General features: G+C 56.7%; 2 protein-coding genes, 1 long non-coding RNA gene and 3 other non-coding genes across 6 annotated transcripts in view; 1 reads left to right on the top strand and 5 right to left on the bottom strand.

Moving 5' to 3' along the window:
- Positions 1-14068, top strand: part of LRRC75A (leucine rich repeat containing 75A) — a 16064-nt gene extending 1996 nt beyond the window's left edge. Inside the window, exons 3-4 of the mRNA XM_077746785.1 lie at positions 10132-10247; positions 12019-14068. Coding sequence (XP_077602911.1) covers positions 10132-10247; positions 12019-12556 — 654 coding nt within the window. The 3' untranslated portion in view covers positions 12557-14068. The remainder of the gene's footprint in view (positions 1-10131; positions 10248-12018) is intronic.
- A 5-nt stretch (positions 14069-14073) lies between these two features.
- Positions 14074-16133, bottom strand: LOC144217244 (uncharacterized). The gene is made up of 5 exons (XR_013330859.1): positions 16027-16133; positions 15744-15873; positions 15282-15362; positions 14696-14777; positions 14074-14457 (listed from the first exon to the last, which is right to left on the bottom strand). It is a non-coding gene; the product is annotated as an uncharacterized LOC144217244 (long non-coding RNA).
- LOC144217358 (small nucleolar RNA SNORD65) lies at positions 14527-14600 on the bottom strand. The gene has a single exon (XR_013330888.1). It is a non-coding gene; the product is annotated as a small nucleolar RNA SNORD65 (small nucleolar RNA).
- Positions 15445-15515, bottom strand: LOC144217350 (small nucleolar RNA SNORD49). The gene has a single exon (XR_013330882.1). It is a non-coding gene; the product is annotated as a small nucleolar RNA SNORD49 (small nucleolar RNA).
- On the bottom strand, positions 15878-15948 carry LOC144217351 (small nucleolar RNA SNORD49). Its single transcript, XR_013330883.1, has one exon. It is a non-coding gene; the product is annotated as a small nucleolar RNA SNORD49 (small nucleolar RNA).
- Positions 16134-17785: 1652 nt separating the features above from the next.
- Positions 17786-24500, bottom strand: part of TRPV2 (transient receptor potential cation channel subfamily V member 2) — an 18856-nt gene continuing 12141 nt past the window's right edge. Inside the window, exons 10-15 of the mRNA XM_077746709.1 lie at positions 24280-24471; positions 22274-22340; positions 21826-22163; positions 20800-20927; positions 20006-20085; positions 17786-18004 (exon numbers count right to left, since the gene is read on the bottom strand). Of these exons, the coding sequence (XP_077602835.1) occupies positions 17910-18004; positions 20006-20085; positions 20800-20927; positions 21826-22163; positions 22274-22340; positions 24280-24471 (900 nt within the window). The 3' untranslated portion in view covers positions 17786-17909. The remainder of the gene's footprint in view (positions 18005-20005; positions 20086-20799; positions 20928-21825; positions 22164-22273; positions 22341-24279; positions 24472-24500) is intronic.

The following is a 24500-nucleotide window of genomic DNA, read 5'->3' as shown; positions in this document are numbered from 1 at the left end:
ACCTCACACAGGCCAGGAGGTGGCAGGGGTGAGGGGAGACCGGAGACCACTCAAATCCAGCCCCATCTCTGCCAACAAGCCATAGGCGCCGGGTCAAGACTGTGCCCATCGAGAGGCAGACTTTTCCTTCTTTGCACAAAAGTGCCATCTAGATCTCGCAGGGACCCTGCTCTGGAGCTGAGCCTCGCCCTGGGCCTTTGTCTAGGGCCTTCTCTGGCTTCTGGCGCCAGGGCTCGGGGTGAGGAGCGGGTTCTGAAGGGCTGGGAGCCAGACACGGGCAGGCGTGTGGGAGGGTTGGTGGGGACACGTGGCGGAAGGCAGGGGTGCTGGGCTCAGGTAGGGGATGGTAAGAAAAGACTGATGATGATGGGGGGCAGCCTGGGAGCCTTGGGCCTGAGGAGGAGGGGGCAGGTCCTGGGAGCCCCGGGGGGGAGGGGGTTGCCAGGCTGGGCCTGGAGGCATCTTTACTTCTCACTCAGATCACACCTGGCTCAGCCTGGGTGAGACCAGAGCCCGCAGGCGTGGCAGGGGCCAGACTTCTGCCTTTCTAGAATTTAGATGCCCACAGGTGAAGGGGTGACCGATTATAGGGCCCTCAGAACAGCTCAATGGGAGAGATGTTATTTTTATGCCCGTTTCAGCGTTGAGGAAGACCAAGTTCAGGCAATGAAGTCATCGGATAAAGGTTACACCCCAGACGTGATCTGGGCCCCAGTTCTGGGCCGAGTGAGGGCCGGTGCTCAGGATCTCTGCAGTGTCCCTCAATTGCCAACAGCTTCTGCCAGGGCTCGAGTGGGCCTCACTGGGGTGCATGGGGGCCGGAGGAGGGGGGCCTGTGCGGGGACAACCTGAGCACCCGCCCCCCTCCCTCCCTTCCTGCCCGCCAACGCCAGACTTCAGGAGACCAGACAGGGCGGAAGGAGAGGTGGCCCTCTCCTCTGTGCCGAGCTCCATCCCGTCCATCTGTGTGGGAACCACAGGGCCCGTACTGGGGTCGTCTTAGCTCAGGCCGCTACAACACGTTACCACTGACTGCATGGCTTATAAACAACAGGAATGCGTTGCTCACAGTTCTGGAAGCTGGAAGTCCAAGATCAGGGCGCCCAGCATGGTCGGTTCTGGTGAGAGCCCTGTTCTGGGCCACCTTCTCGTGGCCTCATGTGGCAGAAAGAAAGTGAACTAGCTCTCTGGCCTCTTCTTCTTTTTTTTTCTTTTTTAAAGTTATTTATTTATTTTGAGAGAGAGAGAGTGTGTGTGTGTGTGAGCAGGGGAGAGACAGTGAGAGAGAGAGAGAGAGAGAGAGAGGATCCCAAGCAGGCTCTGGGCTGACAGTGGAGTCCCACATGGAGCTCAAACTCATGAACCGTGAGATCATGACCTGAGCCGAAACCAAGAGTAAGATGCTTAACCAACTGAGCTACCTGGGCACCCCGCTGGGCTCTCCTAAAACCCTCATGACCTCATCTAATCCTACTTACCCCCTCAAAGGCCCCAACCCCAGACACCATCGCACTGGGATGGGGTCTAACATCTGAGTTGGTCGGGGATACAAACATTCAGTCCACTACATGGGTGTAGCTTTCTCAGGTCACTTAATTAGCTGAACTTCATCTTTTTTATTTTCATTAAAAATTTTTAAAATTTATTTTTGAGAGAAAGACAGCACAAGTGAGGTGGCGTTGGGGTCAGAGAGAGGGGGAGACACAGAATCCAAAGCAGGCCCCAGACTCTGAGCTGTCAGCACAGGGCCCGACGTGGGGCTTGAACTCGTGAACTACAAGATCATGACGTGAGCTGAAACTGGACGCTCAACTGACTGAGCCTCTCAGGTGCCCCTTAAAGTTTTATTTTTAATGTTTATTTATTTACTTTGAGAGAGAGAGAGACAGGAGGGGAGGGGCAAAGAGAGAAGGAGGCAGAGAATCCCAAGCAGGCCACACACCGTTGGTATGGAGCCCAGGGCCCAGTGCGGGGCTCCATCTCACAAACGTGAGATCATGACCTGAGCTGAACCCAAGAGTTGGTGCTTAACCAACTGAGCCACCCAGGCGCCCCTGAACTTGATCTTCCTCCAGGGCATAACAACACCCTTTCCTGTAGACCTGTGGCTGAAATGACTCTTGAGAAGGATGGCCGCATATCTGTCATGGTCAAGCACCTGTACACGGCAGCTAAGGTGTAAGTTAGTCACTGAGCACCCGCCATGCGCCAAGCAGGATGCTCAGGCCCAGCGGGTCAGTTGAGGGACGCGGAGGTAGGGAGTGGGCTCAGCGTCTTGGAAAACAAGGGTCTGGCCCCTGGTTTCCGGAGTTCCAAGAGCCAGCCAGTGGTGTCAGCCCTGTCGAAGGCCCAGGAGCCTGGCTGGTTCCCCTGCCTGTATCCAAGGCCACGTGGCGGGAGAAGCCCTTTGGAAGGAACAACCCCCCCCCCCGCATTGGTTGAGGCCGAGGTGGGTAGTCCTGACTCTATACCCCAAAGATGATGGTAAGGGCATCCCCCACGCCCACCCCAATAGGTGACTGCCTTGGGGACTGGCCAGGACTTCTCATTCTTTTTCATCTGAGAACTTCAGATCAGCCTGAGGGTGGGCCTTAAGGTTATAGACAGAGGTGTCAAGACCATCAGCTGAGGGGGCGTCTGCCTCAACTGTGAGACGAAACGAAGGAAATAGCCCCTCCCGGTCCAATCTTGGCCAAGCATCTGACCCTTCCCTCCACTAAGATAACCCCCTCGAATGCATCCCATCCATTTTCTCAACCTGTGTCCCAGCCGGAGTGGGTCTGGGCCTGTCCCGAGGGGGAGGGGACAGGCACAACCCCATCCCGCCCATGACTGCGTGCTGATGAATCTACAGCTCAGCTTCGGACTCAGAAGTTACCCACCTCTTGGACATTTGTGCCCGGGTGCCCCTGAGTCACCACCCCTCCTCCACTAGAAGCACAGATGACTTAGCGGGAAAATTTGGAGACTCTTTCGTTCCCTGGGCCCCAGCTCCCAACCCGCACATCTCTCCCATCCTGTCGACCATGAGGCTCCCCACATTCAGACGCGAAAATGAGGGTGTGTGGACAGTGATCTGCTGAGGAGGTGCCCGGGGAAAACAGGCCATGGCTTTGGCCTGCTTCCCCCCCCCCTTTTTTTTTTCACATTTATTTAATTTTGAGACAGAGAGACAGAGCACAAGTTGGGGAGGGGCAGAGAGAGAATGACACACAGAACCCAAAGAAGGCTCCAGGCTCTGAGCTGTCAGCACAGAGCCCGACGCGGGGCTCAAACTCACAAACTGAGATCATGACCTGAGCTGAAGTCGGACGCTCAACCGACTGAGCCACCTGGGTGCCCCTGGCCTGGTCCCTTGAGGCACCAGGGGCTGGAACCATACAGGGCTCCCCTGGGACCTAAGCTCCCAGGCCCTTCTGTCCCGCTGGCTTACCTGGTCTATCCAGGCGGAGACACACCAGAGAAGGAAGGGGCACGAAGCTGGGAAAAGTGGATCCAAGGGGGTCTGGGACCAGCAGCCATGTTGTCTCGACAGCCCTCATTCCCCAATGTGTTGAGGTCTCTCTGAGGCCCTTCTGGTCCCCACGTCCTTCTCAGGGCTGCTGGTCGAGCCTCGACTGGACCCTGGGTCTCCGCTCCCACCTCCTTCCCACCCTCTGTGCTCTGGGAACAAGCAGAGAGTAATCCACAAGGGAACCTGGATCACATGGGTGCCTCGCTGAGCACCTTCCGTGTGGTGTTGCTTCCTGGTTTGTCCAAACTCCTTGTTGGCCCCTGCCTGAATCTCCTATATCATCTCTTACCTCCATGTCCGCCCCGCTCACTCTGCTCCAGCCACATGGGCCTCCTCTCTGTTCCCAGAGCATCCGGATCCTTCCCGACCTGGGACCTGGTGACCACACCTGCCCTCTCCTCCATTCAGACTCAGCCCGGCTGGGTCCTCTCCAGGGCCACCTTGGGCCAGCCTAGCTCACAGAGCCCTCCTGGCCAGCCTCTGGGCCGTTCATTGCTGTATTTCACTCGCTGGTCTCCAAAGGCCTCTCTGGCTTACTTACTTGTGAGCTAACGCATCGTCCGCCTTCCCCACCAGAACGGAAGTTCCAAAGGGGCAAGAGATGGCATCTGTCTCGTTCACTGTTCCTTCTTGCACCGGGCAGGGCCCTGGCGGGAAGTGGGTGACACATTCCATTGTGAGTTTTTGAGAGGTTTTAATAATGGGACTATTTCCAGGGTTGTGGGCTGGAGAGAGGAAACCAATAGGAGATGTTGGGACGCCCGAAGATGAGCAACAGCAGGAAGTTGTTACCACAGAAAGGGCCATGATGTGTTTTTTTTTTATGTTTATTTATTTTTGAGAGAGAGAGAGAGACAAAGACGGAGTATGAGTGGGGGAGGGGCAGAGAGAGAGAGAGAGAGGGAGACAGAGAATTGGAAGCAGGCTCTAGGCTCCGAGGTGTCAGCACAGAGCCCGACGCGGGGCTCGAACCCACGAACCGTGAGATCACGACCTGAGCTGAAGTCGGAGGCTTAACCAACTGAGCCCCCCAAGTGCCCCCGTGTTGTATTTTTCTGGCGCTGTGTAAACAAATGACGCCAAAACTTAGTGGCTGGCGAGAGTAGACATTTAACCGCTGTGCAGTCTCTGTAGCTTAACCAGGTCATTCTAGCTCAGGGTCCCTCAAGACGGGGGCGCCAGGACTGCAAGCGTCAACAGGCTTGGCAGAGATGGGCAGACCCCCTTCCCAGAGGGCACATCCCTTGGCTGTTGGCAGGAGCCCCAGTTCTTGCCACATGGGTCTCTCCGTAGGACCTCTTGAGCTTCTTCCCAAAGTGGCAGCTGGCTTATCCCGGAGCAGGTGATCCGAGAAAGAGCAAGGCAGATGCCACATTGTCTTTTATGACCTAGCCACATTCTGTTGATCACCCAGGTCAACCCTGATGGGGTGTGGAAGGAGCCTGGGAAAGGAGGCAATTAAAGGAGGCCAGGATCGGTGGGGGCCATCTTGGAGGCTGGCTACCACGTAGGCTGCGACACAGAGCTTTCCTCCTGGCCTCTGATCTCGCTCCAATCACTCGTTAGCTGAACCCAACTGGAAGCCGGGTCATGAGGGTCAGTGGTGCTGTCCATAGGCTCAGCCTTCCAGGCACTGAGAAGAGCAGAGAATGGACTCCGGGAAGAAAAGCCAGAACTCGGTATCTGGAGCAGCGCCCAGCTTATAGTAGGAAGAACCGTGGATATTTGATGAATGAATGAATTTATGAATGAGTGAGGGAAGCCCTGGGGCTGCAGTAGTGGGGGGCTGTGCTGGTTTGGGGCCTCGGGGAGCACACCAAGGTGCCTGGGGCAGCCAAGATGACAGGGGGGAGTCACCCTGACAGTAGACGCGTGGAGCAGTGTCGGGGTACTGTGACCCCCTCCTGGAGGGGACTGCCATCGGTCTTAAGCATCTTTGGTAGGTTCTCCCCCAGGGTCCGGGTCAGGGGCAAGGGTCAGGCGGGAAGAGGCGCTGCGGGAGCCTCGCCCCACCCTGCAGTGCCCTGTCACCCCTGACTTGCACCATGCCCCCCTCCTTCCTTCTTCCTTCTCCATGGGCGGGAGGAAGAGCTGCAGAATCGAGTCCACAAACCGCCTTTGAGCCTTGGGCGTGGGTTAGGACTCTGTCGCAAGTCACCGGAGCCAGCTCGCCGGCCTCAAGCTAGGAAGAGAATGTATCCTGCTGGGAGGGGTCCTCTGGGGCCCAGAGACAGCCAAGCATGGAAGGCGGGGCTAGAACCATAGTGCGGCGCAGACCTCTCTCCATCCCTCCTCTCTGCTCGCCCCCGCCCCACTCTCCATTCCCCGGCCCCGAGATTGCCCGTCGAGGAGGTGGGGGGGAGGGGAGGGCGTCCAGCCCTGGGAGGAGACGGGGGTGTGTCCCGTCTCCAGGAAACGGCTGGTTGGCTGCGTTCTGCTCTGTGCCCGCTTCTGGACCAATCGGCTGCAGCCTGGGATGGGGTCTGGTTGCACAAAGGGGCCGCTGGGCCTCACCACGTTGACCAGCAGAAAGGGGCCCGCAGGGCGCGCGGTGCTGGGTGCAGGGCGCGCGGACCCGCTCCTTTGCGGCGCTGATGTTCAAATTCCTCGGTCAAGGTTGCACCAGGGGCGCGTGGCTGCTCTGTATCGAGAAGCAGCTGCTTCTGGAAACACGGAGAAACGGACACTTCCTCCTGCGTTGCCTCCTCCCTCTCCTTGCGTCCTCTCCCTCCCCCACCCTCTCCGGACTTCTCCAGCTCGGGGCCAGTCCTTGCTTAGTCCCGTTCTCGGCGGGAGGGAGGCCGGGAGGGGCCTTCGAAGAGGGACGGAGCTGGGGGAAGTGAGATGGGCTTGCTTTTGTGGTTGCAAATGAGAGAAACCCCTTGAACCCACCGAAAGCAAAATGTATCCCCGGGAGGGCGGCGTGGGGATGGCAGGTCGGGAAGGAGGTCGGCCTCGGAGGCGAGCTCTGCGTCCCCATTCCATCTTACAAGCTGTGGGGTTTGCCAGTCTCCTCCACCTCTTTAAGCCCCCGTTCCCTCGTTTGTAAAGTGGGGATTGTAGTAGCGCCGGTTTCAGAGGAGGGTTGTGAGTTGCAGCATTGCGACGAGGTGGGGCGTACAATGCAGGGGTGACGCCGAACGGTGCACGCGCCAACAAGTGTTAGCTGTTGCTTACGTGGTCCAGACAAACGGAGGGGAGCTCTCACTTCTGGAAGGACACTGGCTCGCGCGGAGTCTCAGATCCGCGGTGAGGTGGCCGTGTGCATTGTCCTCGTTGGCGAGGAACCGGGCTTGCTCAGTCTCCCAGGTGGGGAACGGCCGCGCGCGGTCCCCGGGTTGCCGCGCCTTGCACGCAGCTGCCCCCTCCTGGCCGCGTCCGCGCACCGCGGCGGCTGCCTTGCCGCCTTTTCCTCTCTTTGTTTCTTCCTTCCGAGGCCCCGCCGCTGGCCCTGGACTTTGGAAACCCTGGGAGGTGGTTGGAAGAGGAGCCCAGGCTGAGGAGCTCGGTTCTCCGCTTTGGAGCAGGTGCCGTGGGAGAGTGACGACGTTCTGTCCCCGGGGTGGTCCCAGGAGTGAAGCAGGACCACCCACTTGGTCCTTGTCTTTGAAGCGTTGGATCTGGTGCTTCTCCACCTTGGTGACACAGGGGAATCACCTGCTTTGAAATAACCCCGCAGGCAAGCTGCTGACCCATGCTGGGCGTGAGCCCCAAGCAGCAGGGATTTTTAAGGCTCCTTGGCGAAGCCAGTGTGCAAGAGCCCCGAGTGAAGAACCACAGCTCTCTCCATGCACCATTTCCCTTGTCACCTCCGCTCTCTTTTTGGCCTCCGAAGGTGGCCTTCACCCTGAGCCTCTTCTGGCCGAGCCTTCTCACGGGAGTCCCACTGACCCTTCCTTTCCGTGGTGCTCATGGCTGTGTGCCTTCTCCATCCCTCTGTGTCTGATGTGTCCTAACCCTAACCCTAGTCCATGGCCAAGGGCTTTAATCAGAGGCTGATGAATGTGCTGAATGTGTCTTGAGCCCCAGCCTCACGGATCCAATAGCATCTCCCAGGAGATGTTCCACTGAGCCGGACAATTGCCCCGCCCTGCCTTCTCGTCCCCTTCTCCCCTGGAGCCCCCTGCCTTCCACCCAGCTCCCAAGCCCCAAGCCCAGACCCTTCCTCATCCCCTCCCAGCGCAGACCCTCTCCGCCCTGTGCAAGGTCAAGCAAGTGTGGAGGTCTCCATCACTTTCAGCCCTTTCCACGGGCCCCCAAACCCCGAGAAGCCGATTCCGCCCCGCCCCCACCCCCGATCGCTCTGTCAGAGGGACAGTCTCAAAGTGCACATGTGACCTTGCTGCTGTCCCTTGATGGAGGCCCTGCGCGCTTCCTCTGCTCCCCTTCCCACACACCCGTCTGACGAGGCTCAGCAAAAAACTAAGTCTAGGAATCAGAACATGCAGTCCGGGGGTTTGCAGGTGTAATCAGCTGAAGTGACAGGTGACGTCTGTTTATCAGACGGGCATAGGCAGAAGCAAGTGAGGTTCTTGGAGAACCAGAGACCAGAGGTGCCGGCTAAACCGATTCCATTCTGTCTCCTGAATCCCCATTCAGATTTGGACACTCAGCATCCCTCTTTTCCTGCCTCTTCTCTCTCTTGTCTCCTGCCCCCAAGGTCTCTTTGTCTTGCCTTTCCATCAGCCCCAGCTCTGCTCTGTGGCCCTCAGTTTCTTCCTCTTTAAAATGGGGATAAGGAAAGCGTTTCTGCTCCGGAGTGTTGTGGGGATTCCAGAAAGTCCTAGCATAATGTCTGTGTGCAGCCAACCACGTGACAGATAGCAGTGGCTTGGACCAAAGTGATGGCCGTGGTGGTGGTGAGAAGTGACCGGGCCCCAGGTTGTCACGTGCTGTAATGCTCCTCACCCCCCAAACCTTTGCACACATTTCCTCCTCACTCAGAGATGCCTCGTTTCCTCTCTCCATGCAAAAATCACGAACCTATCAGGCATCAGTGGATGACCGCTCAGGATGGCACAGTATTTTACTGTGAGCCTTCCTGGAGAGCCCTGTGCTGAGCTACAGTCAGAGCCCTCTGCAAGTGACAACTGGTTTCATCCTCACAAAATGGCCTCGGAGTTTGGTTCTGTTATCCCTTCACAGTCAAGTGACTTGCCTGAGGTCACAGAGGAGGGAACAAAGCGAGGGTTCAGATCCGCCTGATTTGGGTCTGAGTCTGTGCTCTTAATGACTCAATATGCTGCGTCTCCACAGCAGAGCAGTGGTGGTCACAGTCATCAAGCTGGCCTTGACTGAGCGCTCACAGCACGCCAGGCACTCGGGTCCCGGGTTCGCGGTTGAACTGCACCACATCCATGTTGCTCTCCGCACGTGGGTGTGCATCTGAGTCCCGGCACTTGCTGGCTCTCGACTTTTAGTACTGGGCCGCCTGACCGGGGCACACTCTCTTGACCCGCATTCCCCAGGGCTTGGTGGCCGTCTATGGAGTTGACTTCCCTTGGGACAGAGCTGGCGTCTCTCTAGCATCTCTCTGATGCCCCTTGAGCCCAGTGTAAGTTTACTAGAGCCGCCAGGACAAAATACCACTGAAACTTATTTTCTCATAGCTCCGAAGGCAGGAAGTCCAAGGTCAAGATGTTGGCAAGGTTGATTTCTTGAGTCCTCCCCTTGGCCTAGAGATGGCCATGTTCTCCCTGTGTCCTCACATTTTCTCTGTGCGTGTCTGTGTCCTGATCTCTTTTCATAAGGACACCAGTCATGCTGGATGGGGGCCCGCCCCACCTGACCTCATTTTACCGTATTTACTCTGCAGAGGCCCTACTTCTGCATACAGCCACATTCTGAGGTACCTGGGATTAGGACCCAAATTTAAGAACTTTGGTGGGACACAGCTCAGGACAATTATTTCAAACTCCAATGCTGATGGGCCTGCAGTCCCTGGCTCAGTCCGTAGAGCATGTGACTCTTGTTCTTGAGGTGGTGAGTTCAAGCCCCACATTGGGTGTAGAGCTTGCTTTAAAAAAAAAATGCTGATTGTCCAGATAGATTCGAGTAGATAAATGAATTGGGCTGGGAAAGGCTTGGCCTCCTCATTCTTTTATTTTCCCACTTTTGACATTTTCTCCCTCGAGACACCATACTTCCCTTTCATCTTTACTATGTGAAAGACCAGTGCGGGAACATTTGTTCACGGCTGTATCCCCAGCTCCTGGAACAACTACCTGGCACCCAGGGGGTGCTCAGTAAGCATTTGTTGAGCAAATGAGTGAGCGGAATGGCCCTGTACGTTGGGGAGAGGCAGGGACCACGGTGAATACTGAAGCGGTCAGCCAGCACTCAGCTCTCTGGTCAATTGTCAGATTGCCTGGAATTCAGAGTTTTCTATAAATCTCAATGTTGTTGTGATAGCAACGAATTCACAGAAGCGAGAACATTAGGCAGATCTGTTTGCACCCACTGCCCTCTGCTAAGGGGGTCCCACTGTGAGCCAACAGAGCAGGGCCTCCCTCGGCCCGCACTTCTCCATTGGAGACAGGAGAAGCTGGAGGTGAGGGCCTGGGCCCCCCTGCCTGTTCCTGCGACTCAGGCCCCCCTGCCTGTGGTTGTCTCTGCAGGAAGGCGATGCCCTGGGGGCCACCGAGAAGCTGTGCAGGCAGCTGACTTACCACCTCAGCCCCCACTCCCAGTGGAGGCGGCACCGGGGGCTGATGAAGAGGAAGCCGCAGGCTTGGTGAGTCTCAGTCGCCCAAGGTGGAGCCGCCCTGCCCCCGCCCAGCCTCGCTCCCCCGCCCAAAGGTAGCCCAAAGTGAAGCCATGCCAGGCTGGGCTTGTGCGACACAGAACTCCCTCCCAGGGGCGAAGGGAGGAGCTGGGACCGGAGGGATTGTCTTGGAAGGTGCCTGAAGGAAATGAGATGGAAGGAGAATTCAGGGTGGCGGGGAGCAGCCCGGTCTGTGGGTGGGGAGCTGGGGAGTAGGCCCCATTCAGAAGGGGTGGGTGGGGAGGCGGACAGGAGGAGTTTCTAATTCCTGGTGTGAGGAATATGGGTGATGAAGTTTTGGGGTGATGGCGGGGTGGTCCGGATGGCCAAGAAAGAACGCGAATCACGTCTTTTCGGTGCAAAAAAAGGTGATTTTATTAAAGCATGGGGACAGGACCTGTGGGTAGGAAGAGCTGCATGGAGGTCATGATGGGTAATTCATTATATACCCTCAGGCTGGGAGCGGGTCATGATACAGTAAGTCTCTAAGGAATTTTGGAAGCAAGGTTTCCAGGCCCAGGGGGGGAGGGGGCTAGCTGTTGCTAGGGGGACGCCATTTATTACCGTTTAATAAAACCTCAGTCATGAGACCCTTCAGATGCATATTGGGGGCCATAAGCCTGGGGTCTGATTGCCAGCATAGGTCCTGGGGCAGCTGAGATAAAGGAAGTAGACTTGCAGGATCCTCCAGGTTGGGAAAATGTTAAGCTAAGCTTCTCTTTTGCCCCCAGCAAAGTGTCTTCATCCAGGCAGCTGAGCTCCTAGAGGGAGGTCACTGCTTGTTTCAAGGACTCGTCAATGGCTGTAGGCAGGGGATATTACTGTCGCCATTTGACTGGCCACGATCACCCAGCCACTAGGAGCCTTCCAGCTTCAGATCCCAAGGAAAGGGACTTCTGTCATTTTGCCGAGAGGAAGCCCAAGCTGTGATCCTTGGGCTGCTGATATTAACATATGCTCTTGAACCCCGCTGAGCCCCCTCCACCTTCCTCTCCTTCCCCTGGCTGGAGCCCCGGGGCTCGCCTGGGGTACCCGGAAGTGGGGAGCTCTGGCCACAGAGCAAGGAGCAGCAGATGATGGAGGGTGGGAGGGGGTGCAGAGCCCTGAGCCTCCAGGAGTCAGCAGCTACCTGCCCCCCCAGGCCCAGAGCCCCTGGGCCTCACCCCTACCTGCGGTCCTATAGGGCTCTCCCTGAGGATTCCCCCATCCTGTGGGCAAGACTGTCCTGAAAAAGAGGCCTCAGGAGACTTTGTGACCCTCTTGGGGAAGCAGGAAGCTCAGTCTAAGTAAAAACGACGGTAGCAAACATCAGCACTCACATGTACAAGGCACTGTCCTAAATGCTCTGTGTCTATGACCTTATTTCACGGAACACCTCTGGAGTACTCGATTAGCTCCATTTGTGCAGGTAAAACTGAGGCCCAGGGTTAGAGGTCACGTGACTAAAGGTCACACGAGTACGAAGAAGAGTGAAGATGCAAACGCAGGCACTGTGGGCACCCAGAACGTCTGGGCCTTTCTTTCCCTTGTGGTTCCTTGAGCTCTGGAGGGCCGGGCCCAGCCAGGCTGAGGCGGGAGGCAGTGCCGGGGGGGGTCCCGCGGGCCTGGTCTCTCCCGTCCCTGCTGTCGCAGGGCAGGAGGTGGCCCCGTGGTGGCGGCCACCGCCGCGGCGGCCACCGCCGCCTCCGGGAAAAGGCTTGCGCCCCTCGCTTGAACGTTGCTCGCGCCTTCTCCCCTTCAGCCTCAAGGCTGTCCTGGCCGGGAACCCTCCGGACAACACGGTGGACCTGTCCGGCATCCCGCTCACCTCGCGTGACCTGGAGCGGGTGACCAGCTACCTGCAGCGCTGCGGGGAGCAGGTGGACAGCGTGGAGCTGGGCTTCACGGGCCTCACGGACGACATGGTGGTGCAGCTGCTGCCGGCGCTCAGCACGCTGCCCCGCCTCACCACGCTGGCTCTCAACGGCAACCGGCTGACGCGGGCCCTGCTGCGTGACCTCACCGACACCCTCAAGGACCCCAGCAAGTTCCCCAACGTCACGTGGATCGACCTGGGCAACAACGTGGACATCTTCTCGTTGCCCCAGCCCTTCCTGCTCAGCCTGCGCAAGCGCTCCCCGAAGCAGGGCCACCTGCCCACCATCCTGGAGCTGGGCGAGGGCCCGGGCGGCGGGGAGGAGGCCCGGGACGGGGCAGCGGGCCAGGACCCGGGGGGCGGCCCCCGGGATCCTGCCGAAGACCTCGAAGGCAGGGAGAGCGTAGGCACAGTTCAGACATGACACAGAAGTAGGGGGCCCGGTGGAGCATGACTGAGGCAGGCTAGGGGGCCCCTCTAGGGGCCTCAGGCTGTCACCCAAAAGTGGCCTGGGCAGCCCCACCCATGGGAGCCAGGCTGTAGCATCTGGAAAGGGGGTTGATTAGCACTTCATTTTGGTCTCCACTGCCCCCTCGCCAATCTCCTCTGCCTTTTGGCTCCTGAGAAAGCCTCCTTGGCAGATTTGTGGGTAGTCTGTTTGGAGATGCAGAAACCTTGCCCTAATGTAAGAACTTACCCCCAGGAACGGAATGTACTTCTGGCCCTACATCTAACTTCCTATTTCCCGATAGAAAATTTTTTTCCTATTCTGGGAAGCAAAGTCCAGCCAGATGCTACCTGACAGCCCAGATGTGTGCCCCCCACTCCAGGCAGGTTGGAATCTTCACCCTAACACCTGGCTGAAGGTTGAGGCACTGGCTGCCCAGAGACACCAAGAGCCTAGTCTCCATCCTTATGTCGGGTCTACCTCCCCCCTCTAAAGCCCTGGGGGCTGAGGAAGCACTCCCATCCGCCTCAGCCTCCATTTCTGAAGCCCACACCTCCACTTGGGGGGCCAGGGCCCCACTCAAGGACCAGCCACCCCACACCCTTCAGTACAGCGTCCCAGAATGCCTACACGTACCGGCATGCATAAAAAGGCCCACCCATTAGCGCCGCACCATCACCCCCACCCCTGCCAAAGTCTACAAGCCCTTTGCTAGGGTTCTCGTGCTGCTAGTGTGCAAGCCCCTTTGGAAGTATTTTAAGGGTCTTTCTCCTGAATTTCTTCTCATGGAGTTCCCAGAGACAAGTGACCCATGATATGGAGCACACTCCCAAAACCTATGGGAAGCTCCTTAAAAAAACCAAGACCATGAGATGAAACTTCAAACTCTTGGGGGATCTATGCCTCCCACAAAGACAGGGAGAAAGTAGAGGTTCCCAAGGGGAGTAAGCAAACGTATTTTCACCCGATCTTCTCTTTACTCCAGGCCTACCAGCTAAATATCCCTTCTAGGCACAGCAAGCCTATATCCAAGGCATAGACTTCAAGTCCCTCCGAGCCCATAGATGGTGACCAGAGCTGCTCAGGCAAATGGCAGACAGCGGGGAAGCACAGCCTGACAAGCCTCCAGCCTCACTGCGGGCAGGACGCCCACTCACGAAGGCAGCAGGCCAGGGGCCAGGTTAAGGGCCAGATATGGGGCCTTGCCCACCCCACTCACAGCTTTGGCCAAGGGTAGTGTAGGAAAGTGTTGGGCTTCATGAGGTGGAGGCTACGCGGGAGGACATGGCCCAAGGGCGACAGAGACTGAATCAAAGGTTTGATGCCTTAAATGCTTTGGAACTTTTACCCCTAAGAGTCTGAAGTTGTTACAGAGGCAACAGCTAAGACCGCCCAGAGAGATGTCGACAATACCCGGACTGCTCATACCTAACAGCAGGGATCAAAGTTTTCTCCAAATACACATTTTTAAGAATCAACACTAAAGGCTGTCCTTTATTGCAGTATTGGTTTATTTTAAGTATATGGAAATACTAATTTCAGAAAGAAATAAGCTTCCAGCTTAAAGAACTCAGACCATCACCAACAGAACAATTTTACACAAAATTAAAAGGGCAGAAAGCTCTTTGGGCAAGATAGAGCTAGAAATAATGGTATTTATACTAGAAAACTTGCAAATGGCACCATAATGGTGAAAGCACTGTGAACACATTTGTTAGCTCTACTGCTGGTAACAGAACGGGCTCTGGATCTCGGCACCACGTAAGTGCTGTTTCCACACCGGCTACCAAGGCCTCAGTTTTCAGTCTGAACTGATGGTGGCCACTGGTCCTCGGAACTTCCGCATAGCCGACCACATGGTTCTCCTGGGGGACAGCCTGTAAAGACACGGAGGGTCAATCTCCCGTTCCACTCCCACCAACAGCATTCACAGCATAAACAGACATCGTCAGAAAACCAGAGGTTCAACACTACACCATCTGCCGGTAATTCCAGCTATTTTTGGGTGATTTCATCATTTGACATCTTTTTTCTGCACATAAATTTACACAAAATTAGCTGCTTATTCATTCTACTATAGAAGGGGAGGGGATCCTGATCCAGATGAAAGCTTACCTCTATTTGGGCTGAGCTGTGCCACCCTGGCTTGAACTCCACACCGCTCATCACCCGTCTTCAACAAGTCAGCACCCAAAACCTGGGGGGATGAATTAAGGCACCCATAGGCAGGCAGCAGATACCAAAAACAAACAGGAAGCAGTTCTGATCAGAATAGCGTCAACTACAATCCAAGATCATAGTAAGAGTTCATGGAAACTCCTGGAGATGCCTTTTTGTGAATTAAGCCATAGAAGCCCAAAAGTCGAACTGCCTTCTTCAAATGGTATAACCTCCACTTAGTCACATTTTAAACATCGCAGACCTAACACTGCCATTTTAAAGGGTGAGGAAAACTCAATCTCAACAGGCAGGATTTGCTCAGGATCACACAGCAGTGAGGTAAAAAGGGAACTCCTGGGTTTCCTCTGCCCTCAGCTCCACCACCATCTCGGGGATATTGCCAATAAAGGTCAAGGGCTACAGTGATACAAGGGATTAGGTTAACCAGATAAAACTCCCACTATCTGACTTAACCAGAACTTCATCTAATTTAACAGCGATGCTCACTCAACCACTAACTTCCCTGTAGATCAAAACTTACCTCCAGGCAGGCCACGCATCATCCCTCGCATCCTCAGCTCAGCTGCCAGTGAGCGCACGCTGGCAACCCCTAATTGGCAACCTGGGTAGATACAGAAAATAAAGGTCACTGTTCACACCAAGACCCCCCAGGTCACCAGCAGCCGGAAGGGCTTCTTGACTGCAGTCAGCCAGGAACTGTTATCGTCAGTTATCGCTTCTGACGGCACTTCCTATAAGTGATTTCATCAGAGCAGTCAAGCACCCCTCACTCCCCAGTACCGCGCCACACACGTGCACACAAGCCATAATTGCTCGAGAAACAGCCAGGTCCTTGGCTGTTGTCAACGTTGTGATGAAGCCGTGCATACTTACTTTCCAGGGCACGAATTTTACAATTGTTAACTACCGGCCAATCCCAGTGCATTTAAGCAGACAAAACGTTACGAACTGTACATCCATCCCTGCCTAGAGGAGCTCCTACCTCAAGGAGGGGTCCTGCTCCCGGCTTGAACGCTGGGCAGTGGGTCGGCCACCAGGAACATGGAGGGCGACACGCGGTAAGGGCCAAGTTCTGGCAGTGATGTTCCATCACACTGTTGAGGCTTCAGCGACTGCGATCAGACAGGCATAAAAATCGTCAGTTGTCGATTCTGACGGCACTTCCTAATCCCATTATCATCAGGACAGTCGGCCAAGTCCCCCTGTGGCCCCATTACCAACCTCACCCCCGCGGCGCGCTCGCGTGCAGGCCGACCCGCACTTACCCAGTTCACCGGGGCTGGCGCGCTCCCCACGGCGGGTCCGGGGAGCGGGGGCGCGGCCTGGGGACATCAGGCTGCTGGGACGACGGCGGCCCTGGGGAATAAAAATGTGGNCCCCCCCCCCGCCCCCCGCCACAAAGCCCGAGCCGCCCTCCGCCCCCACATAAACTCCCAGAAACCTTCTTTACAAAAATTAGAAAGCTTCTAGTTCATTCGCCCTTGGCGCCAGCTATTAAGCCAAATCGCAAAGCAGCTCACCTCCATAACGACTCTATAGGAAAGGTCGCTTTGGCTGTGTGCCCTGCTTTTAAGGAGCCGGAATATTCCATTCTTCACAGAAGGGAGGGTAATGCTGGCAAAGACTCACGGGAACTTCCAGTCCATTTCACGATGCGGACTCCGCCCCACCACCCCGGGCCACCCCCCTCCTTTAGAGCATATGGTCTCTTCCACGGCCCCGCCTTCTGGGTCTCGCGGCTCCGGAAGTGCGCCAGGGCGCCTGCGCGGGGGCTGGTGCGCGGTCGCCTCGATGCGCGGGGACCCCAGCCCTTTCTCAGCTGTGTGGTTTTGTGCAGGTTACTCAGCCTTGTGAGCTTCCGTTGCTCCTGGTAATGAAGTACCGGCACCGCAGAGGTTATTCTGAGGATCCCATGAGAAATCGCACTTGAAACCCTGCAGAGAGGCCCGGCTGGCAGGCAGCAAACGTTCATAAATAGTAGCTGCTTCTAATTCTAAGCGCTGCCAGTCTGCTGTCTCCCCACAGCTGTTTCAAGACACGGAGCCTCTCAAAATGTCTTCGCACTGCAGCTCTCCTCACGCTTGAGAATGACCTCTAAGGAGCGAGCAGACGTCTTATCCGGATCCACTTCCATTCTCTCCCGATTCCTCGGGAAAGACGCATGCGTTCGTCCGTTCCCTTAGCTCACCAGCAACGGAAACCCCTCCCTCTGCAAATGCACACCCTCAGGTCCTTCCCACTTAAGAAATAATTCAATTCGTACGCATTTTATAAACACTTATTACATAAAGGAAGAGCAATTCATTTGGACTGGAGAACATTGGAAAAGCTATAGCGAGACAACTTGTGAGCTGGTCTTAAGGATTTTAGTGGGGTGGGGGTCGGGGGCTTCCAGCAAGAGCCAATTCCGGGGGGTCAAATACACAAGTTGATCAGTCTACTTGATGAAAATGGTGAAAGTGCTAAGGAGAGCATGGAGGACGGCAGGCATATATATGGGGGAAGAGGTGTCTGGAAATGTTTGGGCAAAACCCTGGGGGGCGGGGGATGCCAGTTAGGGCGTCCTGTGGGCATTGGGGGAGCCTTTTAAGGCTTCAGAGCACACGGGTAACATATTTCTCTTCCCTCTTAAGAAGTCCCCTCTGGCAGCCTTGCAGAACAGCTTGGAGGGGTAGGAACTGAGCAGGTAGCCCAGAAGGGAGAGAAACCAATAATCCAGAGCCTGAACGAAACCAAGGAGCTCAAGGCTTTGAGAGATACCTTGGAGGTGGCTGGAAATTGCGGGAAAGGACAAAAGGTGGCTGTGTTGCCGGCTTCCACCACCACACGGCTGTCATGACAGCGGCTACAGCACTCAGGAACAGACAGCCCCCAGGCTGGGGGGCAGCAAGTGAGGGTCTCCTGTGCCCAGGTTGAAGGCGACAGAGAGTAGCCCAGTCTCAGACAGAAATGCTCGCAGAGACATGTGGATGTCAATCAGCCAAAGGCCCATTAACTCTGCTTAAACCATGTTTCCCGGAGAGGTAGTCATGACAGAGTATTTATTTATATTTGCTAGCAAAGTTCCCTGGAGCCCCAGAGCCAGCTGATAGGGCTGAAGAGAGTCCCCGGCTCTGTCTCTGACTCTGTCCCGCCTCTGGGCAGGACATCAGTGGGACTCCAGGAGCTGGAGGGGCAGGTGGTCTTCCTCAGAGGCAGTCTCCTCCTCTGGTTGGGAGGCCAGGGCAGGATTCTTCACGATGCCTGTAAAAGGGACAAAGAGCGCTGTGGCTTGGGCCTTGGGCCGTGTCCCGAGGAGGCCACAGCCACGAAACCACAAGCCCTGTACGCAGCAGATACTCCTGAGGTCCCTGGCAATCCTTCTCCCTACCTGCGCCCTCCTGCAGGCATTTCCTGCACCCCTGCTTTGTGCCTATCAGGGACTTCCTCCCCGGAGCCTAAAGTCCCCAGAGGCAACAGCCTTCTGTGTTAGGATCTGGAACACTTGAGGCGTTCTTTTTGCTGAAGAACCGGAGGGAAGTGAGAAGCAGGTGTTCAGGGAGCTCAGGGGAGAGAGGGACCCAGCCTGTAAGGAAGGCAGATTTGGACACTTGGGCAGAGAGCCAAGGAAAGCGAAGAGCGAGGGGCACTGTGGGGGGACCAGCTGTCATGTGGAGAGAGGGAGGTGTGGGAACCGGGCTGGACTGCAGGGATGCATCTACACCCTGAGGGCTGAGGCCTTCCAGGCAGTGGGAGGTGCACAGTGCGGGCCTTGTGCAGTTTTGTCTGCATTAGAAAGAGAAGCCTGGAGCAGGAAGACTTATCTAATGTTTGTTTGTTTCTGAGAGAGAGAAAGAGAGAGACAGCGTGAGCAGGGGAGGGTCAGAGAAAGAGACACAGAATCTGAAGCAGCTCCAGGCTCTGAGCCATCAGCACAGAGCCCGATGCAGGGCTCAAACCCACGAACCGTGAGATATGACCTGAGCTGAAGTCGGACGCTTAACCGACTGAGCCACCCAGGTGCCCCAAGAAGACTTGTCTAAAGGAGGGGGTGCGGGGGCACCTGGGTGGCTCAGTCGGTTAAGCCTCCGAATTCGGCTCAGGTCATGATCTCACGGTTCATGGGTTCGAGCCCCGCGTCGGGCTCTGTGCTGACAGCTCAGAGCCTGGAGCCTGTTTCGGATTCTGTGTTTCCCTCTCTCTCTGACCCTCCCCTGCTCACGCTGCCTCTCTCTCTCTCCGAAATAAATAAAACATTAAAAAAATTAAAAAACAATAAATAAATAAAGGAGGGGGTGCAGACGGAGCCTTGCAGTGGTGCAGAGCCAGTGACATGAGGGCTGGGGGCAGAGAAGTGAGTGGCTGCCGGGGGGAGAGGGGGGTCCTGAGGACACTCAGCACCAGGCTGAGAGAGACACTGAGCAGAGACGTTCAAGGCTTCCTGCCCAGGCGAGTGGGGGGGAGGGGTGGCACACGCATTATGCCGTCCCCGTTGGGGGTGTCCTGTTAGAAGCCCCAGCAGGCAGTGGGTGTGGGGTGCTCTCCCAAGATGCAGGGCAAGGGGGCTTTCAGAGTCTTGGTCTCGAAGCGACAGGGTGGCAAGACTCAGAGGAAGGGAGGCGCACACAGAGTGCAAGCAGGAAACCTGTCGGTTTGTGAGGGCCATGGTCAGGGCCCCTGGAGCCTGGGAAACCAGAGGCTGGAAGAAGCGTCCCTACGCAGGGGTCAGAGGTGACACAGGGGCTGTTATGGGGCGGGGGCGGGCGCCACATGTACAAACAACTAGAGTCTGCCGGAAAGAGAACGAGAAAGAGGAGGAGAGCCAAGCGCAGACCAAGTGAGAGCTGCTGAAGATTCCAGAAAGGGCATGGCGCGGAGACAACTAATCCTTGGAACAGGCCCCCGGGTGAGAGGAAGGAGCCAAGGCCAGTCTTGGTGGAAGGCAGCAGGGTGGAGACGGGAGGGGCCTCCCCACGCTTGAATGGACAGGACGCCGGCCATGACCCTGGGGAAAGGCCTAGGAAGTGGCTTCTCCTCAGAGGTGTGGGGGAGGGGAGGAAGGCTAGGGCTCAGCAAGGCTGGCCATGCAGACGGGGCCGAGCCAGTGGGGGCTCCGGGAGACGCCCCCTAAGCTGTGGGATAGGTGGGTGGGGCCCTCCATGGAGGCGGTCCTCTCCGTGGCTGTGTGGCCGCACAGACACACGCACACAAGGACGCGGACCTGCTCTCCTTCCAGAGCGGGGGCTCCGGTCCGTGGCTACTCACCAGGGACGCCAGGCCCTGATGGCTCCTCAAGCACTGTTGGCAGCGTCTTCTCCCATGCAGCCCAGTTCACTTCCTCCACCCTGAGGACAACAGAGCAGCCCTGACACCCCAGGAAGCCACCTGCGCGGCCTGCGCGGCCCCAGGAGGGGGACCCAGGTAGGCCCAGCGACGGCCAGGAGAATGGGGTTTCTCCGCCCTTNGGAGGACACAGGCACCTCTCCCCTCAGGCCGTTCACAGTCACCTGGGTTGCCCTGAACACCCAGAGGAGAGTTTAGATCACGTGTGTCTTTGTGTTCCCGGGTTCTCTGGAGCCCTTCTGCGGCCGCTCCGCGTGCCCAGGACCCTCCCCTGTCCTTGCTCAACTGCTGTCTCATGAACCCATGTTTCTGGCCGTGCGTCTGTCACCAGGTTCTCTCCCCCGTGGAAGACATAGTTCTCTGTGGTCGGGCTGGAGGCCAGAGCGCAGCAGCCAGGGCAAGGCCGGGGTGCTGGAATTCTGGGGTCCCTCTGGCTTCTTGGCCTCCTCAGTGTTCCCCACTTCAGGCCGGAAGGAGCAGGTCAGGGCCCACCAGGAAGGGGACGGCGGATGGCATGCCGGGGCCCGTGAGGCGTGGCATCCCTGACCTCGCCTGCCCAGGGAGGAGCACGCTGCTGCTCCTTTCCCACCAGGCCTGACTCCTGACGCCTGTCTCCTGGCTTTTAAGAGAGTAAGGCGGACCTGCGCCGTGCCGTCTCCAGGGATCACTGGGTGAGCAAGGCGCCCAGGTCGCCCTCCCCTGCCTCCCTCACTCACCGGAAGCACCAGCGCTCATCGGGGCTCCCATCCGGCCTGCTGCCAACAGCCAGCTTCACCCCTGCCCGCTGCTTCTTCCTCCTGTACCACCAGTAGCCGTTTTCCATCTCCAGGACAGAGATGGCTTTCTGAGGACAAAGGACATGTCAGACAGTGGCCAGGAAGGCACTCCGCGGCACTTTGCCGTATGACCCGAAGTCTGCTAAGCGTGCGGGTTTGAATCCAGCTCCAATGTCTGGTTACCTGTGTGATGTCAGGCCCTCAAGCCCTCTGAATCTCAGTTTCCCCACCTGTAGATGGGCGGGTGTTGAGAAGTCAGCATAGAATGACTGCTCAACCGTGACTTGCCTCGTTACCGATTCCAGAATTCCACACCAGCATTACATCTGCTCCACCCACACACATGCCTGCCCACCGGCACAAGAGCGAATTAGGTGCGGCACACAACTTTGCCCAGCAGGGCACAGCTCGGAGACGATGGGGGGCTTGCCCAAGGTCAACAGCGGATCGGTCAGATTCCAGCCTTCGGGACAAGGCTTTCTGAGCACCAGCTGCCCACCCCCAGGCATCCAGTCAAGAAGTAGCTCTTGCTCCCTCCGTGGAAGGCAGATGTCACATCAGCCCCCAGCTACAGGGCCTTTGCCCCCCAATCCCAGGATGGCACATCCAGCCTGCCTCACCCACTAACGCAACCCCACTGACTGTTTGATGAACACAGGCTGGGAACTGCGTGAGGCCAAGGATTTGACCTTGTTCTCTGCTGTGTGTTTAGCACCAAAGAACTAAGCCTAGCTCCTCAGTAGATTCTCAAGAAAGACTTGAGGATGATAACGATTGACCCTCTCACCACCTATTCTGTGCCGGGCACCGTCCCAAGGGCTTTAGATCTATGAGCCCATCTGATCCTCACGACAACCCTAGGAAGGAAGGAGTGGATCAGGGGGCCCAGCTCAGCCGGGTCCTGCATACTCCTCACCGGGCCCAGAACCTGGGGGAAAGGAGGGGAGCCCCCTGCCCCCGCAGCACCTGCAGCTTCCAGATGCTCCAGCTGTCGGTGGCCACACTGTTGACGGTCTCGCTCATGAGGGCGATGAGCATGTTCAGCAGCAGAATGTAGGTGAGCAGCACGTACGCCAGCAGCAGCAACAGCACCACGCCGCGGAAGCGCAGCTCGTCTTGGAAGGCCAGCTCCCCCATGCCGATGGTGAACTTGAAGAGCTCCAAGGAGGCGTCCAGGATGCCACCGTAGGGGGACGAGCTGCCCCCCTCATCCTCCTGTCCGACCCCGGGCTGTGCTGCCTCTGTGACATTGGGGCCTGGGGGGGCCCCCGAATCCCGGGCTTCCCGGCTCAGGCTCACCAGGGCTGCAGGAGGGAGAGAGGGGGATCCTCAGCCTGGGGAGACGAGGGGGCAGCCTCGGGGGCGTACAGAGTGGGCAAAGGAGAGGCAGGGGGTGGGGGAGGAGGGTCCTTACCCACAGCAAAGCCGAAAAGGAAGACTAAGTAGACCAGCAGGAAGCGGAGCAGATCCCGCAGGATGACCTAGAACACACACACCCAGGAGCCAGGGTGGGTGGCGGGGCCATCGGGCGTGACCCACGACCACTGCCTCCGCCCTGAGCATGGGTTCCCATGGACACACCACACACACACACACACATGCATATGTGAGGCCCTGTGGAGCCACACTGAATAGACCGGTCTTTTAAAAAATCTATGTCAGATCCCATCACTTTCTTGCTTATGACCGTCCGGGGTGAAAACATGAAACACAGAATTATCACATGATCCAGAAATTCTACGTCTGGGCATATGCCCAAAAGAAAGCAGAGACCCAAACAGGTACGTGCACACCCCTGTTCATTGCAGTGTTACAATAACCAAAAGGTGGAAACAACCCCAGCGTCCACCGATGCATAAAGAGATAAACCAAAAAATGTGGTACGTACACACGGTGAAATAGTATTCCATCTTAAAAAGGAACGAGATTCTGATCCTCACTACAATACAGATGAACCAGGACACTGTGTTGAGTGAACCTAGCCAGTCATAAGAGGACACAAACCGTATGATCCCACTTCTGTGAGCTGCCTAGAGTAGTCCGATTCATAGGGACGGAAAGAAGATTATGGTGTTGGGGCGCCGGGGTGGCTCAGTTGGTTACGCCTTCGACGTTAGCCACGTCACGATCCCAAGTCCGGCTCTGTGCTGACAGCTCAGAACCTGGAGCCTGCTTCAGATTCTGTCTCCCTCTCTCTCTGCCCCTCCCCCACTGGTGCTCTGACTCTCTTTCTCTCTCTTTCTTTCAAAAAACGAATAATAAAAAAAAGAAAGTAGAATGGTGTTGCTAGGGGCTGGAGGAGGGGAATGGGGAGTTCATGTTGAATGGGGGGACAGAGTTTGAGTTGGGGAAGATGAAAAAGTTCTGTAGATGGATGGTACTTAACATTGTCCTTAAAGGTAGGCTAATACTTCGAAGGTACTTAATACCACTAAACTGTACACTTAAAAATGATTAAGATCGAGGAGCTTGGGTGGCTCAGTCGCTTAAGCATCCGACTCTTGGTTTTGGCTCAGGTCATGATCTTGCGGTTGGCGAGATCGAGCCCAGCGTCAGGCTCCATGCTGAGGGTGGGGCCTGCTTGAGATTCTCTCTCTCCCTCACCCTCTGCACCCCACCCTGCTTGCAGGCACACATGTGCACTCTCTCAAAAATAAAAATAAAAATAAATTATTAAGATGGTATATTTTGCCACAATTAAAAAATTTTTTTCAGCCTCTGGGACTTCCAGACCCCTCCCCCTGGACAACGAAGCCCCAACTTCCTCCCCCGACTCCTTGCCCTGCCCCACGTGCTCCAAGCTCATTCTGGATCCTGGCCTTGGCCCCCAATGCTCCCCCTCTGAGTCTGTGCTGGCTGAATCATATTCCTAGTCTCATCCATCACCTCTTCAGAGCATCCCATCTAAGGCACCCTTTGCCCCAGTCCTTCCCCCCCCCACCCCCCCAGCTCTGGCCTATGTATTTCCGCCCTAGCATTTAGCAGCCTGTAATGTTCTCGTTTGTTTCTCTGAGCGTTCCCAGCTCTCCTACCACAACGTCAGCTGCAGGCGAGCTGAGGGCGAACAAAGGAACATATTCCAACACTTAGACAGGACCTCAACTTTTGTCGAATAAATAAATGAGCGCAGACACGTCCAGATGCCCAGGTGTCCCAGGACACGGGCACACGGATGAGCTCCTGTGCACAGTCTCTGCTCCTTCGGTGTGCAAGGCTGCGCTAGCAAACACACACGTTCTTGTGTTTGCTCACACCCGCGCAGAGCACAGCCCTCTGAGGGCCGGTGTGTGCACGCTCATGCTCAGGCTTACATTCAGCGAGTGTCTGGGTTTGGGATGCAAAGGCAGACGCGCTTGTGTTCTCCTCCACCGTCTGGAGGGGGGCGCCTGCCTGCTGAGGCCAAAGGAGTCCTTCTCTCACCTTCTGGATCATGACACTGTAGATGCCCGTGTGCTGCAAGCCACGCGTATAGTAAAGCAGGTTCAGCCAGCCCAGCACCAGCGAGGACACAAGCAGGGGCAGGTACCACTCGACGGCCAGGAAGCACAGCACCTGGGACAGCACTGTGAGCAGGGACTGGATCAGGCTGGGTGGGAACAGAATTCGGGTCAGCTTGCAGGCCACATGGGGAGCTCCCCGCC

Source organism: Crocuta crocuta, unplaced genomic scaffold, assembly GCF_008692635.1.
Source record: "Crocuta crocuta isolate KB4526 unplaced genomic scaffold, BGI_CrCroc_1.0 scaffold139, whole genome shotgun sequence".
In the NCBI taxonomy this organism is placed as follows: Eukaryota; Metazoa; Chordata; class Mammalia; order Carnivora; family Hyaenidae; genus Crocuta; species Crocuta crocuta.
The sequence above is the reverse complement of the archived record's forward strand: the minus strand, read 5'-3'. Positions and strand labels throughout refer to the sequence as shown.